The sequence below is a fragment of the Podarcis pityusensis genome (assembly GCF_964106645.2).
Source record: "Podarcis pityusensis genome assembly, chromosome: 3".
In the NCBI taxonomy this organism is placed as follows: domain Eukaryota; kingdom Metazoa; phylum Chordata; class Lepidosauria; order Squamata; family Lacertidae; genus Podarcis; species Podarcis pityusensis.
The window spans coordinates 52,647,482-52,663,566 of record NC_138026.1 but is presented as its reverse complement, the minus strand read 5'-3'; the positions used below and the strand labels follow the sequence as shown (position 1 = coordinate 52,663,566).

At 39.9% G+C, this 16,085-nt stretch overlaps 2 protein-coding genes across 19 annotated transcripts in view; one reads left to right on the top strand and one right to left on the bottom strand.

Moving 5' to 3' along the window:
• LOC308474315 (uncharacterized protein) overlaps window positions 1–16,085 on the bottom strand; it is a 150,267-nt gene that overhangs the window by 21,689 nt on the left and 112,493 nt on the right. For 9 of the 13 annotated variants that reach the window (XR_013984649.1, XM_081000465.1, XM_081000458.1 and 6 more), the window contains 2 exons: window positions 14,668–14,751; window positions 1,563–1,641 (listed from right to left, as the gene is read on the bottom strand). Coding sequence is in view for 8 of the 13 variants with exons in the window: in XM_081000465.1 (XP_080856591.1) it covers window positions 1,563–1,641; window positions 14,668–14,751 (163 nt within the window). In the remaining 5 variants the exon portion in view is untranslated. Of the gene's footprint in view, window positions 1–1,562; window positions 1,642–3,393; window positions 3,504–9,473; window positions 9,796–14,658; window positions 14,752–16,085 lie in introns of those variants that run through there. The other 4 variants (XR_013984646.1, XR_013984648.1, XR_013984647.1 and 1 more) reach the window with 3 other exon arrangements.
• The window catches only part of HS3ST5 (heparan sulfate-glucosamine 3-sulfotransferase 5), a 141,093-nt gene that overhangs the window by 46,423 nt on the left and 78,585 nt on the right, over window positions 1–16,085 (top strand). For 5 of the 6 annotated variants that reach the window (XM_081000419.1, XM_081000423.1, XM_081000421.1 and 2 more), the window contains exon 2: window positions 2,254–2,455. The exons of the other annotated variant lie outside the window; for it this stretch is intronic. The gene's annotated coding sequence lies outside the window, so the exon portion shown is untranslated. The remainder of the gene's footprint in view (window positions 1–2,253; window positions 2,456–16,085) is intronic. 6 annotated transcript variants of the gene reach the window in all.

The following is a 16,085-nucleotide window of genomic DNA, read 5'->3' as shown; positions in this document are numbered from 1 at the left end:
TTCCATCAGCCCCAGCCAGCATAGTCAGTGGTTAGAGCAGACCTTTCCAAACTTTCCATGTTGGTGACGCACTTTTTAGACATGCATCATTTCACGACACAGTAGTTCTGTTTTATTAGCAAACCGGAAGTTAAACTAGGCCTTTTCCAGCCCTGGGAGGAGTGTGGGGAGCGTTCATGCAAGACACCTACACACTGCAGCCGACACACTAATGTGTCATGACACACAGTTTGGAAAGCTCTGGGATAGAGGATGTTGGGTACTGTAGTCCAGCAATGGTTGGAGGACACGATTTTGGCTGCTGCTCACCTAACTGTAGTCCAACAACAGTTGCAGCAGCCACCATCGTTTAGAGAGATTCCCTTGAGTATGTTCACTGGGAGACTAGCCAATGCTATATCCTTAAATGCTGGAACACTGCATGAGAGGGTTCAAGTAGATGGTCTTCTTGTATAAAGAGGTAGAACCCTTGCTCTCATTGGCTCCCACTAGTGGCAGTAGAAGCATGGTAGATAATGGATTCGATCTTAAGGTAAGTTAATTTAAGGAAGTTTAAGAAAATAGAGTTTCCTGCTCCCTCCTCCCCTGCAGCCACTTGCGTTCCCCTAAAAGTCTCTCTAGAGAGATGGGAAACACTCGTTAACATTGTGGGATGGGGCACGGAGGGCTGCTGAGCAGTAAAATTAAATCAGTGTGTATCCAAGGCAGGAAAGTTCAGCTGAAATCAAGTCTGATTTCATTTATTTATTTATTTATTTTTAACTGTGTTTGTTCTGTTGAGAACAAATGTATGCCTTGAACACAGACTTTGCTATCATGCTTTAACTACTTCATACACATTCCAAGTCAGTAAATAGTAGTGAACATATAGATGTTTTCCTAATGCTACTGATGTTCATTCCTTTCTTTTGCTTAGTGATGGATAGAAAGCTCCCATGTTGTGCTTGGGATGCAGAATTATGGGTAGAACCTTTCATATCAAGGCTGACACCATCACTTTTATTGAACAGCACTGCATCTCAATTTAAATGAAGATTTATTTATTTGTATGCTGTGAGCTAAATATACTCTCAAGGGGAGGAAGACGTGGAAGCTTTTATTTTAAATTCAGTCTACTTTCCACTTATCAGCTTAGCTTCCCTCTTAAATACTGAGTTCAAGATTTCACTGGGAGGAAACATTTTAAAAAGCTTCTTTCCTAAAGCATAGATAATCTTTTCTATATAATGGCAGTCTTTTCAGAAGACAGGATAATGAATGCACAGGGCAAAGTGCATGTCCTTTAAAAAAATAAAATAGCATGTACTTCAGTAGCAACTCATACATTTTCTTCTTTTTGCCTAATTGTCAAATCACTTTTTAAACTAAGGGGAAGAAGTAAACATTACATACAAATATGCGCAGCAAAGCCCCAAATGTTTTGAACCCAAACTAATATAAACATATTTTAAAGATTTTAAAAAACCAACTCAATATCTTTGGCACCTTACCCCAAACAAATTAAATGAGATAACTCAAAATAATTGTTGGAGATGTAGGACACAAAGGGCAGAATTACTTACATATATTCTTGAGCTGCCCCAAAGTTCTGAATTTCTGGGCCCCTTATACGTAGCAACTGCAAATCCACAAGTGATATTACTGGAATATATAAAAGAGGAGGTGAAATAATTGTTATTTTAAGCCGCAGAAACCTGTGTTGCCAAAAACTGATATAAGAGAAACCCCCAATGGTAACCTGTTGATTTGAAAAAAAATGTGTACAATATGATCAAATTAACATATTGTAGGAGAATTCATAACAAGCAGCCTCTACCCATGCTATCCCCGCCACTTATCAGCTATTCTTTGTTGTTATTCTAGTGGAGGTTACTGTGTAGAAGTGGATTGGATGGATAGATAGAAAGATAGATAAATGGCTGACACTGACTGTCTTCCAAGTTTACACCATTTGTTTTAAAAGAGAACATTAAGTTGGGGGTGGGCATTTATAGATGCACAGTGCTAATCAATACAGTTGCATTCCTATATCCCAGCCTTCCTCACGATAGTGCCCTCCAGAGGTGTTGGACAACAACTCCCATCAGCCCCAGCTAGCATGGTAAAAAATCAGGGAGGATGGGAGATGTAGTCCAAAGCACCTGGAAGGCTGCTATAGTATAATTTTGTGGCCCTGTATTTTATTGTTGTTTTAGACTTACATGAACAATATTGCTTCTTCAAAATAACTGCATTCTGTTTTTCCCCCTACAGCCTTAACAAGTCAGAACACATTTAAGAAGAAATATCTATTCATCCCTTTTGCATCTGGAGCCTTTTTACCATATCACTGATCTCTCTTATAAACTCTGAAGGCTTTTGAGCACTGAAGACTGGCAGACATAAATTCTTCTTTGAATGTTCTTGGTCTAAAGTAGATGTATCCGATCTTCTGGATGAGTATAAGGATAAAAAGGTTGGTGGATTATTTGAAAGCCTACAGCTTCGGAACTGTTTGTTTCTGTGTATATAGTACAGTGGGGTGGGCGGGCAGAGTTAATAGATGTCTGTTTTCCATGAGCGGTATAGCATTTTATTTATACTTGGGAGAGAGAACCAACCTACCTTCCTTCCTTCCTTCCTTCCTTCCTTCCTTCCTTCCTTTCTTTCTTTCTTTCTTTTTGGAATGTCATGGAACAAATTTCCTACTGGAAAAGCATCCAGTGATTTCTCTCGATCTGACAGATTTGCTTTTGCATATTCCAAAACTGATTTAACCTGAACGTATCAAATGGGATGTTGTATCACTGGAAAAAAATACCTATGCTTGTACTGGATGTGAGTGCTGCATCTATACAAAAATTGCAACACTTTAGGTGAATATAGAATTAATTAATGGGAAGCTGCATTCGATAATGGAGTGGAATGAATTGGGACCATGACACTTGTGCATGGAGAGCATTAACTCTTTCTCTTCCTCATTCGTGATGGAAATCTCACCCCAAGAAGCCATGATTAACCAATGAGGTTTCTTTTTAAAAAGACAGCTATCCAGATACCCCTTTCCCAAATCTCTCCAGCTGATATCACCTTTGGTGGTGCGCATTTTCACTGAGGAACCAGGATTTAAAACCCTCCTTCTGCACTGCTGCCCTGAACCACTCCACTCCACCCCACTCCCGCTTTTAGCTGAAGAAAAAAAAATGTCAGGCAATCTGATCATGGATATTCCAAGTTGTATCTAGCTTGGCCCTAAGAGATTAATTACTGGTCCATAGTTTATATACATGCTGTTAATGCCGCAGGGGAAAACCCCAATGTTTATTAGAAACTAGTCTAACGAGATCACCAGGTGATGTATGGCAAAGGGGGCACAGAAGGTTTTGCCACTTACTGTCCCTCCAGTGTACTTACCTTAGTTAAGGACTTTTGGACTTTGGGGCTTTCTCTGGCCTCTGCTGTTTATACTCCCTCGTTTCCTTGGGGGTTCTCATATCTCATTTCACACTGCCCACTTTTTGCAGCTGAAAATGAATGTATTTGTTTGACTTGATATATATGTGATACCTTATCATAGTGGCAAGTGAATATTCCCCATTGCAAAAGATTCTTAACTGAAGAACGTTGGAAGTAATTAACTAAAAACTTCAAATGTACTGTTCTTTATCAGCATTTTAAAAAGGTTTTTTTCCTTTGATATCTCCCCTCTCTCTCTCTTTCTCCAATTTATTGCTCATACACTCCATAGTGGAACAGTGACTATAATGTTAGACTATAATGTTAGACTTGGAGGAGACAGACCTAACTTTAAATCTGTATAACCACCATGTGCTGCATGTACATGTATAGGACTGAATGTGTCTCATCAGGATGTGATGACTCCCTGTTGTTCACTGGACTGCCTCTACCAGTTAAACTGTGGGGTTTTGTTTTGAAGTCTTAGGTCAGCTTTCATTCAACATTTGATACGTGATGCCTACTTACACATACAAGTTACCAATCAAAGTTGCAGTTCTTAAGCTAGGAACATGCATGTGTGAATTCATTTAAAGTTTCCACCTCTACTTTTAAAAGACTCTCATAGCCCCTGTAGGGCAGAGAATGGGTAAGGCAGAACATAAACATGCCATGATAAACAGCCGAAGAGCTGGAAAGTCTGCTAGGCAGAAAATACACCAGCCTTTGTTTCAAAATGCTCCCTTTGCACCAGTCTAGGTATTCTGCTGCCAAAGCACTTTGAAAATCAGGTGTGTGGAGGGGACTGAGAATAATTTATTCTAAGTTTTTTCTGCCTTGGCTATTATAAGGCATGGGAGTATGGTGATTAATAAAGACAAAACTAAAACTTCGCAGTTACTACATTGTAATTTCCACTTTGTGGTAAATGATACCATATAAATCCCTCAGCAGAATTATACTGTGGTACTCAATCTGTCTGCCTTTTAGTATGTCTGTAACTACTGTGTGCATGCTGTATATATTATTTCTCCTGTTATAAACCATAAATAAGAGACAGACAACATGCAGTCCTTTATCAGAAGAGACTTATGTCCCAATGGCATCAATTAGCTATTCCAAATACAAGAGAAAAAAACCGATTGCATAATAAATGTAACAGAGCAGCAATGAATGTATGCAACTAAAGCTCTGCTCTAAAGTGAATAATAATACGTCAGTGATCTTTCAATGGGAACTGGTAACAGGTATGGGGAAATATTGTAACTGGTTTAACAAAAAAATTAATGAATTTACTTTTGAATAAATGTAGCTGTGGTAGTAAACTCCATGTTTTCAATAAGAAGCATAGAATACTCTCTTGCATGTCGTGGTCCCCAAGCCACCCTCAAATAAAACACAATTCACACAGAATTTTTGTTTAAGGTTTTTGACATAATCTTTTGGCCACAACTTTATTGATTACAGAATGTAAGTGGTTGCTTAGGCATTGGTTCGCGACTGTTCCCACCTAGAGGAAGGAACAGAACTGACATCTGCAAGCCTGCGAAAGTCAATAAGGGAAAACATTTTGGGGAGAGAATAGAGCTGGGTGCCAGGCCCTCACCTCTCCCCAAATGCTCCCAGGGGCTCTTGCGTGGCCCTAGCCCCTTGACAGGACAAGAGTATAGTGAGCCCCTGGATTCCTTTTACGGAATCCCTTGCAGCAGCAGCATTGAAGGGGCAGGCACAGCCAACCATACCCCCTCCACCAACCAAATTTAACCAATGCCTAACCACAACCTTACAAGTTGTGACAATTTTGCTATGCAGTAGGCAAAAAACCAAATGGCACCGGCCAATCAGCCAAATGGAGAAATTCCTACCAGGCCCCTGCCCCAAAGCAGATGATCCCATGACAGGCATAGCAAGGTCAACACAAACAGCCCTAAATATAGGGAGGGTGGGCGGGTGATCCGATGCACGCAGCGAAAAGAGGCAGCTCAAGACTGCGTGCAGGGAATAAATAGCCCCTTGGCCATCAATCATAAATTGCAACATCAAATTCTCCCCAATGACCAAGAGGTGCCCAAGAAGATTCTTGGCCATCCAAACTAACCCACCCAGCAACAGAGGGATGTCTTGTTTGCCCCCACCGCAACAAAGTGGGGCTGAGACAGAAAAACCCACATTAAGGAAGCTTAATGTGCAACCCTTAGCAAACATAGAAAAGAAACAGAAAGATGAAACAACACTTTAACACTGTGTATAGAAAAAGGGAGGGAAGATAACCCTTTGGTGACCACAAACATCCCTATCCCACAACCGTCTCTCTTCCACCCTGGTTTCATTTCTTGCAATCCAACACTACAAAGCATCTTTTGTCCCTTATTGTCCTCTTATCTCTAAATCAGTAACTAGTTTTCTTTGGATTGACACATTATAATTTTATATCACTTTCCTAGATTGCTGTCCCATTGTTACCCACGCTGCTCATACCTTTTAATAGAGCCTCTCTTTTTTTCTCTAGAGAAGAATATGGGCTTGTGTAGAAGTAACTACCAAAGGCTACCTCTTTTGTACAGCAATAAAGGATCAAAACAAAATAGGAATCTGAGTCATTTATCGTTGCCTGTTTTTTTCCTGTGTGGAAATAAAGTGCAGGCTGCTCTCTGCACAATTTTTGTTTCCCTTCCTCTAATATGCCTTGTTAACCAAAATTAACAGGTGGCATGATGCTCTGAATGTTGAGTAGGCCTTGATGGCTATGGGCCAGTTCAGCATTACAAGAACAACCTGCAGCAAGGTTTGGGCTTGGGTGCTTTCCATTCCTCTTCTGGTGGAAAGTGACTGTGAGGAGGACTTTAGGACCTTTCACTTCTGTTTTAGATTAACCACAGTTGGCCGTTATTTGAACATGGACAAACTGGGTTAATCTTAACTTTGGCCAGTGGATACAAACTGAACTCAAGCCATAGTTTATGCAGGTGGCTTCTTTTCATTAACCAGAGTTAAGATTAACCACAGTTTAGAGTTCAGATGACCCCCTAAACTGCAGTTGATATAAAATGTAATGGGAATATTTGAATATCATCCTTGTGGCCATGCAAGAGGGGAGATATGAGGGGAGATTGTTGTTCCTGTAGCACTAAGCCAAGCCTTAATCTCTTGTCTGAATGCAGCCTCTGTGTAATTCTCCATTCCCCAGTTTTATTGTAGCTGTTGAACTGAAATGAGTTTTTGTTGCATAATTTCTTTCATGTCCTTTTCAATCAGGGCAGCTGTGAGTTTCATCCTGAGATTGATAAGGGTAGGCTTGAGTACTTTTTCTGTAGGAGAGTGACTCATCTCTTGGGTCAGAATAATACAAATAATACAAATAATTCAAATAAATAAATAAATCATAAAATAGCTATTGCACTAATATGACCTGTCTGTGACAACATGTGAGTAGCTCTAACAGTATAGGATATCAAAGATATCTGATTTAAAGGAATGTGAGAAACCTATGTTCAGTTTAAAAATAAATGAGTGCTCATAAACACATGCACATGCAGACAGACACACACAGGTACCTTAAACAGCAGGATGTAATCTCAGACTATTTGCAGTCAAGAGGTTTCTGCTGAGCAAAATGTTCATTCAATTTAGAAATGGAGATTATAATAATTTTCCTATCTTCCTCACATCAGGGGTCCTGCCATCATCATGCAGATGTATATGTTATAATGTGATATATCTAGCAAACCTCAGTTCCAGGTAACACATGCTTTAAACATACAACAATCTAATTCATCCATAATGCAACACTTCCTAGCTTCCACAAGTGGAAAGTAATGTGCTTAAATTGCCCCATCTAATAAAGCACTTGCTTTTAATACATGCAAAGTGGTTTATATGATGGCATTGCTTATAACATGCAGCACTCTATTGAAATAGCCATTCACACACACCCCAAGCCAAAATTGTCAAAAGGTGCAAATTATGTATAGATCTCTACAAAGAGGTTCATCCTAAAGACATGAAATGTAGGAAAGGGAATTACGATGTTTCTGGGAAGGATGCTAGCAGCCTGTCATCTTTTTTTAGAGGCTCTATGGGAAGAAAGAAAATGGTGGTGGTCTGTGCTCAGGTGTTCGTGCTGCTTAAACTGTGCCACTGAAATAGTATGAATTGTTTAATGCTGCCCCCTCCCTGTGGTCACATTTTGTTTTGTGGAAGAGCAACTCCTATACAGGAGTAAGATGTTTCCATCTGCCCAATCACTCACCAAGTCCCCATCTCAGTCAAGCACAGTCAAGCTAGGAATTTTTGGTTTTGTCTCTACGAAGTCTCTAAGTCAGACAGAATAAAACACATAAAAAATGTGGATTAGATGGGCAGGGAGTTAATGGCAGACCACTGCAGTCTTCCATACCAAATAAGTAACCAAACCTAGTAACCAGTTTTGAGAGGTAGATGGCAGTGATGCCAGATATGGGGAAGAGAAAGGATAAAGGAGTGTTTTCTACCTTTCAGCCTCTTGTGATTTCACACGTTTCCCTTTTTATAATGCAGTCTAAAAATTAAATGCGTGTATCCTAAGCAGTACCAAGAAAAAGGAAAGAGAAGGATGAGGAAGCCTTTTGCATAATTAATTTAATAATAATAATAACTCAGGGTCCGGCTGTGGAGGAGAGATTCATCCATAATACTAGAGGGAGCAGAAGGTCCTGTGTATATAAACAGAATGTTGCAAAAGCCTGCAGAACATCTCTGCTTATTACTCTCCCCATTAAGTGATGTAGCACTGACTTTAAGTGGAGAAAAGCAGGTGCCCTGGAAGGCTTCATGGCTCAGAGGTATAGTATGTGCTTTGCATCTACTGTATAAAGGGCTCCAGTTCAGTCCCTGGCATCTCAGAAAATAAGGATGGGAAATGCCTATGTCTCAGGCCTTTGTGGATAGCTGTCAGTTGGCATAGACAATCCTGGGATGGGTGGACCAATGACTCATAGTATAATAATAATAATAATAATAATAATAATAATATTTATTATTTACACCCGCCCATCTGGCTGGGCTTCCCCAGCCACTCTGGGCGGCTTCCAAAAAAATATTAAAATACTGTAATACATCAAACATTAAAAGCTTCCCTAAAGAGGGATGCCTTCAGATGTCTTCTAAAAGTCTGGTAGTTGTTGTTCTCTTTGACATCTGGTGGGAGGGTGTTCTACATTGAGGCCACCACTACTGAGAAGGCCCTCTGCCTGGTTCCCTGTAACTTGGCTTCTCGCAGTGAGGGAACTGCCAGAAGGCCCTCGGTGCTGGACCTCAGTGTCCGGGTAGAACGATGGGGGTGGAGACGCTCCTTCAGATATACTGGATAAAGTATAAAGTGTCTTCGTATGTTTCATATATCTTCATATATATTATACTTGGTACTTGGTACTTGGTATGGCAAGGTACCTTTGCTAGTCCTGTGCATGTTTCTGTGCAGTTGTGAAGACAAGCACCTCATGCTTTTGGTGTGTGGGATTGGAAGCCCACTGAGGAAGAGCCCACTGAGCCCCTGAAATGGGAACACTGGTATATTATCACCATGACTGATTACTACTTTCCATATTTGGTGTTTCTCCCCAGGACACCTTTTTGTAGACTTGTAGGCCACACTTCAGCACAAAGATGTTAATAAGCTTGGCGAGATTTACTGAAACAGCTGCGTCTCTTACTAAGATAACAAAAACCAGGTATCTGCTTCCTTGAAAATGAAATACTATTTCCCTAGATAACTGATAACACATTTCTCTGCAAAAATAATTTTTAAATGGGGGCCGAGCCAGGAGAAATTATCTTATGCTCCAGCTGCAATTATATAGCACTTCAAATACATTTTAACACTTCAAATACAGTGAAATTATCTCACTATTTCTTAAAGGTGTTTAATTGCAAATGTCTTTTAAATTAGTAATTCAAGGAGAAAATATTAAAATAATGGCTCTCTCACTCTCTAATTTTTCTAACAATTTTTGATGGATTGTGGTAGTTCAAGTTCATATTCTAACTCTAGCTGAAATATTTTGTGCATTTCCCCCCAAATGAATATGCATGCAACTGAGAAAGCAATAATGTCAGATCTACAAAGTAATTCTGTAGTTGAATAGAATGTATGTAGATCATCCATATTGTTATAAGGCCTTTCTCCTGTCTCAACATCTTTTGCAATCTCTTAAAAGGGTGTCTGATCTGTTTTCACACGGTGTCAGGATTTTATTTATAAGCCACTTTTGATTTGAGGATATGAACTCTCTTCTTTTGAATAGCAGCTGATATATTTCTGCTTATGGAGATAAGTAAAAGAAATTGTTTCCATATGCTGTCCATGGCATCATCTATCCTCTTCTAAACACACACACACACAGAGAGAGAGGGAGAGAGAGAGAGAGAGAGAGAGAGAGAGAGCGCACGCATATGGCATTATTAAGCTCTTTTCCTTTCATTTTCCCTGCCAGTTATCTGCTAAATGTATACTATGCTAGTGCTGTGCATATGGCCAAAAACTGGAAGCCTTCCACAGAGGTATTAACTAGACTCAACCTAGTTTCCTACAAAGGAATCCAAGAAGCATGTACAGCAGTTACTTAGGAAGGTACAGGATTACTGGATTCCTGAGTCAATATAAGAACATAAAAAGAGCCTGCTGGATCAGCCCATTGGCCCATTAGTCCAGCATCCTGCTTTACCAGTGGCCAACCAGATGCCTGGGATTCATCCAGTCCAGCCTTTCGCATGATGAATTCTGCATATAAGTTAAATAAGCAGGGAAACAATATACAGCCTTGTCATACTCCTTCCCCAATTTTGAACCAATCAGTTGTTCCATATCCAGTTCTAACTGTCACTTCTTCTACCAAATAGAGATTTCTCAAGAGAGAGATGAGGTGATCAGGCACTCCCATTTCTTTAAGAACTTGCCATAGTTTGCTGTGGTTGACACAGTCAAATGCTTTTGCGTAGTCAATGAAGCAGAAGTAGATGTTTTTCTGGAACTCTCTAGCTTTCTCCATAATCCAGCGCATGTTTGCAATTTGGTCTCTGGTTCCTCTGCCCCTTCGAAATCCAGCTTGCACTTCTGGGAGTTCTCAGTCCACATACTGTTTAAGCCTTCCTTGTAGAATTTTAAGCATAACCTTGCTAGCGTGTGAAATGAGTGCAATTGGTAGCTGGAGCATTCTTTGGCACTGCCCTTCTTTGGGATTGGGATGTAGACTGATCTTCCCCAATCCTCTGGCCACTGCTGAGTTTTACAAACTTGCTGGCATATTGAGTATAGCACCTTAACAGCATCATCTTTTAAAATTTTAAATAGTTTAGCTGGATATCATCACTTCCATCGGCCTTGTTATTAGCAGTGCTTTCTAAGGCCCATTTGACTTCACTCTCCAGGATGTCTGGCTCAAGGTCAGCAACCACACTACCTGGGGTATACGAAACATCCATATCTTTCTGGTATAATTCCTCTGTGCATTCTTGCCACCTCTTCTTGATGTCTTCTGCTTCTGTTAGGTCCTTACCACTTTTGTCCTTTATTATGGTAATCTTTATATGAAAAGTTCCTTTCATATCTCCAATTTTCTTGAACAGATCTCTGGTTTTTCCCATTCTGTTGTTTTCCTCTATTTCTTGGCATTGCTCGTTTAAGAAGGCCATTTTGTCTCTCCTTGCTATTTTTTGGAAATTTGCATTCAATTTCCTGTATCTTTCACTATCTCCCTCGCATTTCGCTTGCCTTCTCTCCCCCGCTCTTTGTAAGGCCTCGTTGGACAGCCACTTTGCTTTCTTGCATTTCCTTTTCATTGGGATGGTTTTAGTTGCTGCCTCCTGTATAATGTTACGAGCCTCCATCCATAGTTCTTCAGGCACTCTGTCCACCAAATCTAAATCCTTAAACCTGTTCCTCACTTCCACTGTGTATTCATAAGGGATTTGACTTAGATTGTATCTTACAGGCCCAGTGGTTTTTCCTACTTTCTTCAGTTTAAGCTTGAATTTTGCTATAAGAAGCTGATGATCTGAGCCACAGTCAGCTCCAGGTCTTGTTTTTGCTGACTGTATAGAGCTTCTCCATCTTTGGCTGCAGAGAATATAATCAATCTGATTTTGATGCTGCCCATTTGGTGTTGTCCATGTGTAGAGTCCTCTCTTGTGTTGTTGGAAAAGCGTGTTTTTGATGACCAGCTTGTTCTCTTGACAGAACTCTATTAGCCTTTGCCCTGCTTTGTTTTGAACTCCAAGGCCAAACTTGCCAGTTGTTCCTTTTATCTCTTGACTCCCTATTTTAGCATTCCAATCCCCTATAATGAGAAGAACATCCTTCTTTGGTGTCATTTCTAGAAGGTGTTGTATGAGGGCCACTCCATTTCTTTTACGGGATTCTTGCCCACAGTAGTAGATATGATGGTCATCCGGACTGAATTCACCCATTCCCATCCATTTTAGTTCACTGATTCCCAGGATGTCAATATTTATTCTTGCCATCTCATTTTTGACCACATCCAACTTACCAAGGTTCATGGTTCTTACATTCCAGGTTCCTATGCAATATTTTTCTTTACAGCATTGGACTTTCCTTTCGCTTCCAGGCATATCTGCAACTGAGCAACCTTTTGGCTTTGGCCCAGCCGCTTTATCAGCTCTGAATCTACTTGTGCTTGTCCTCCGCTCTTCCTCAGTAGCATGTTGGATGCCTTCCGACCTGAGAGGCTCATCTTCCAGCATCATAACTTTTATATGCCTCTTGTCTTTGTCCATGAAGTTTTCTTGGCAGGGATACTGGAGTGGCTTGACGGTTTCTGCTCCAGGTGAATCACGTTTAGTCAAAAATCTACACTATGACCTGTCCTTCTTGGGTGGCCCTGCATGGCATAGCCCATAGCTTCTCTGAGCTGTTCAAGTCCCTTCGCCACGACAAGGCAGTGATCCATGAAGGAGAAATTAACACTTGCTCTGTCACAAACCACAAGAGTAAATGAAATGTCCTTCCAACAGCACATTGGAATGAACATCTTAGTACTGATCTCACCAGTCTGCACACTGCATTGCTTATAACCGGATGCTGATTTGATTGGTACATACATAGCATTCTAAGTTTGACTAGAAACAGAAAGGGATAGTTGTGTCCAGAGTATAAAAGCAGTATAAAATTATGTAACTTTTTGCTCTGACGTAGAATGATTCCATTAATTCATGAATTGACTTTGAAAATGACAGGGAGCGGTAGTCTCTCAACAAAGACTACTAATGCTGCTTAACTGCCTCTTTGTCAGCATCATGGATGCTTACTTAGACAAACTTCAGGCTAGCAGAAAGCATCTTCAAACTGACAGACTACGTTCTAATTGCGGATACATGAACTTCTGAAGTGATTATTTTTTTTTTTTAAAGTGCACTGATGTGTTGAGACATGCCAAATGCTCCAACAGAATAACCATTGCAGTCTTTTAAACAAGTCACATGTTTGATGCAATTTACTCTTGGGTCCAACAAATGCATTCAGTTTTATTTGTTAACCTAGCAGAACATTATTTATTAATGAGTTCTTCATGCTTTATTAAGTCTAATGTCAAAACACCTCTGTGGGACTGTAGGAACGCTCTGTCTCTATGTTAAAAGCCTTCTAAAGAAAATGAAAAATTATGCACTAAAGCTGCAGATAAAACCCAATAGATATCAGTTCAATTACTCTTGATCCTGGCAGATGATGTTTCTGAATAGTTTTGAAAGAGCTGCATCAGATAATATAAGCTGTCTCAAATGAAAGAATTCTGCACTATCAAATGTACATAATTAGGAAGGCTTAGAGAAACTTAACAAAGCCACTCTGTTCCCAAAAGCTGAATGGTATATTCAGCAGGTGAAAGCTGACAAGTTCAGTAGAGAAGTACAATGCTTGCTTGGCTTCATTTATTTTTCACTTAGTCCTTTTATATCAGGAAGGGAAATTTCTATTTGCAAACATTAAAATGACGGAATGTTGAAACACAAGGGGGTATCAGAAGTTTTCTTAACTCAGTAGAACTAATATTGCACAGGAAGCCAATATTGGAGTTCAATAAACTTTTCCCTTGCTCGCTTCCTACTCTTTCCCACTCTGGTATTCTTACTAAGCATCTTATCTATAGCACTGGCATACAATTCAAAGTGATTTATTATTGGGCCTTTTGTGCACTCTAAGCTTTGCTCAGATTTGTCCTGTGGTTTAGTAAGTCAACTAGCATGAAGATTTGACTGAGAAGAACTGGCAGTAACTTTACCTATATCTCTCTAAGGGTAAGAAAACACAAACAGACTTAAGCAGCCTGTAGTCTTTATTGATTGCAAATTAACACCTGGCTAGTTCCAGTTCATCTTAATAATGCAACATGGTCCGTGTCAGATTTTGCCACAAGCATTAGTTCAAGGGTTTGCATTCAGATCTAGCCCAAATACAACAGTCAGTAAGTACTGTCTGTGGCTTCCTAATGGTACAATCTGTGTTGTTTTCTGCAGTTTACTATCAATGCCAATGTGGTGTAGTCATGGACTAGGACCTGAGAGACTAGGGCCACCTACTGTCTGCACCTAACCTACCTCACAGGGGTGTTATGAAGTAAGAGTCATGTATGCTACCTTAAGCTCCTTGGAGGGATGGTGAAACTTAAACATCATAAGTAAAATAAAATATCTGGCTGTATGCTATGAAGTATTTAATACTCATACCCATATGTGTCACTGTCATGCTTCTTTCGGTGTGCTTATATATTTGTGAAATCATTTCTGCAATATATGGCTGTGGTTACAAACAGCTGACTTGACTAAGAAAATAATTTCAACTGTAAAGCAGTCATCCCAACCCTACTGTGCAATGCCAAATCTAAGTGTTATGTTGTGTACTTGCTCCTACGGTAATTTGTTCCACTGTGGTTGTTTTCAAGAGGGGGCAGCACTTCATTTCCATGTTGGCAAGGGAGTTCTACTGTAATTTCCCTTCTCTCTCTCAGAAAATGTTCGGTATGCTTTATTGCTGGTAACTGCTCAAGTCCCTCTTCCCCAAATTTGGTCATAATCTGAGTGTTTAGAAAGGTCACTGTTTAATTCCAAGTTTGCAATTCTGCTGGTTATAAAAATGGAAGACGAAGGCACCACATTTTATCACAACAAGAAAAACAAAGGCCTACCACCACCTCCCCTTTGTCCATAGGTTTGGCTTCAACAGATAGCACCCACCTCACTTACCAAAATTACGTATGACATGAATAGTTTGTTCCAGCTGCTCTATCTTGCCCCTGTTGTCAATTCGTAACCATATCCTGTTTGTGTCTGAATAAAAAAAAGAATGGGGGTTGATTTACTTCTGCAGGTTGGGAGAGAGGAATTACCCAGTATGGGATTTGCCACCTGCAGTTTAATTTGATCCTTCCCTCAAGGAAGTAATTGGCTACCCAAAAATAGCAGGTGGGAGGGCCAAAGTGCCAATTATGCCTGTCAAAAGGCTTTTTCCTTTGGCCATTACAATTTCCCTGGTTGAGGCTGTAGTTCAGAAATTTCTTATCCAACCTTACAGTAGTTTCTGTAACCCACAGCAACTTCCCAATCAATTATATTGTTGTTATGTCTTACCCACATGACACAAACAGCTCGCAACCTAAGTGCAGGATTTTCTATTTTCAGTATTTTTGAAAGTTTTTTTTTTAATTGCATTTTCAAAACCAGGAACAGAGATCATATTTAACCCCCCCCCATCACACTTACAACTTCGTACCAAATACAGCATGTATACATATACCATATGACTTCCCTTCCACACATTTTCTGGTTCCTTTGCCTTTCTGCTATTCCATGCAATTATTTCTTTTTGCTTTATTATTTAAACCATTTACGTTCCATCTCTGATTTTTCCAATTTTCATTATTGAGATTTTTTTTAAAAAAAATTATTAGTTTTCAATTACAATCCAATAATAGCCTCATTATAACAATACCAATTTATAATACAATTACTAATACCAATCGTTCAAATACTGAATTAAATAATTTAGGTGCTATGTGGGGCCCAATTCAACTGATGTCTCATGGCAAAAACAACAAAATGGGAAAATAACTTTTCTGCTTAAATACGTTGATAATATAATTTTGGTTACTGAGAATAAATTAGATTGTACAAAAAATGCTGAATGTTTAAATAAGCAAGTTTTGAGAATTTACATGCTAGATTAAAATTGATTAATTAAAATTAGGCACATTGAGAAGGGGATTGGAAGAAAAACACTGGGGTGAATCAGACAATGTTGGGTTTTCGGCAAAATCTTGACCCCGCTGGTTAAGGGGCCGAGGGCTCATTTTGTGGGGCACCATGAAATGTGTAGTTTAAACCATCAAACGTTGCAGTGGGACTTTTGCTAGTGTTTTGCACCACATCGGATGCAGGCCTGGCCAAGACAGCTTTCCTGTTATACCTTCTGGGCTTGGTGAGGCATATGACCCCCCCCCTCCTGCTCTGAGCCTACTCCAGCTGAGGAATCACACATCTACTCCCCAAGCTTGCTGGCCCCACCTAGGCTGTGGGTCCTTGCCTGCCTTCTCTCAGAACTAACAGCTGTAAATTCTTGAATCCTGAGTTCAGGGGTGGTATGCCCCTTTTTGGCACTTGAGGCA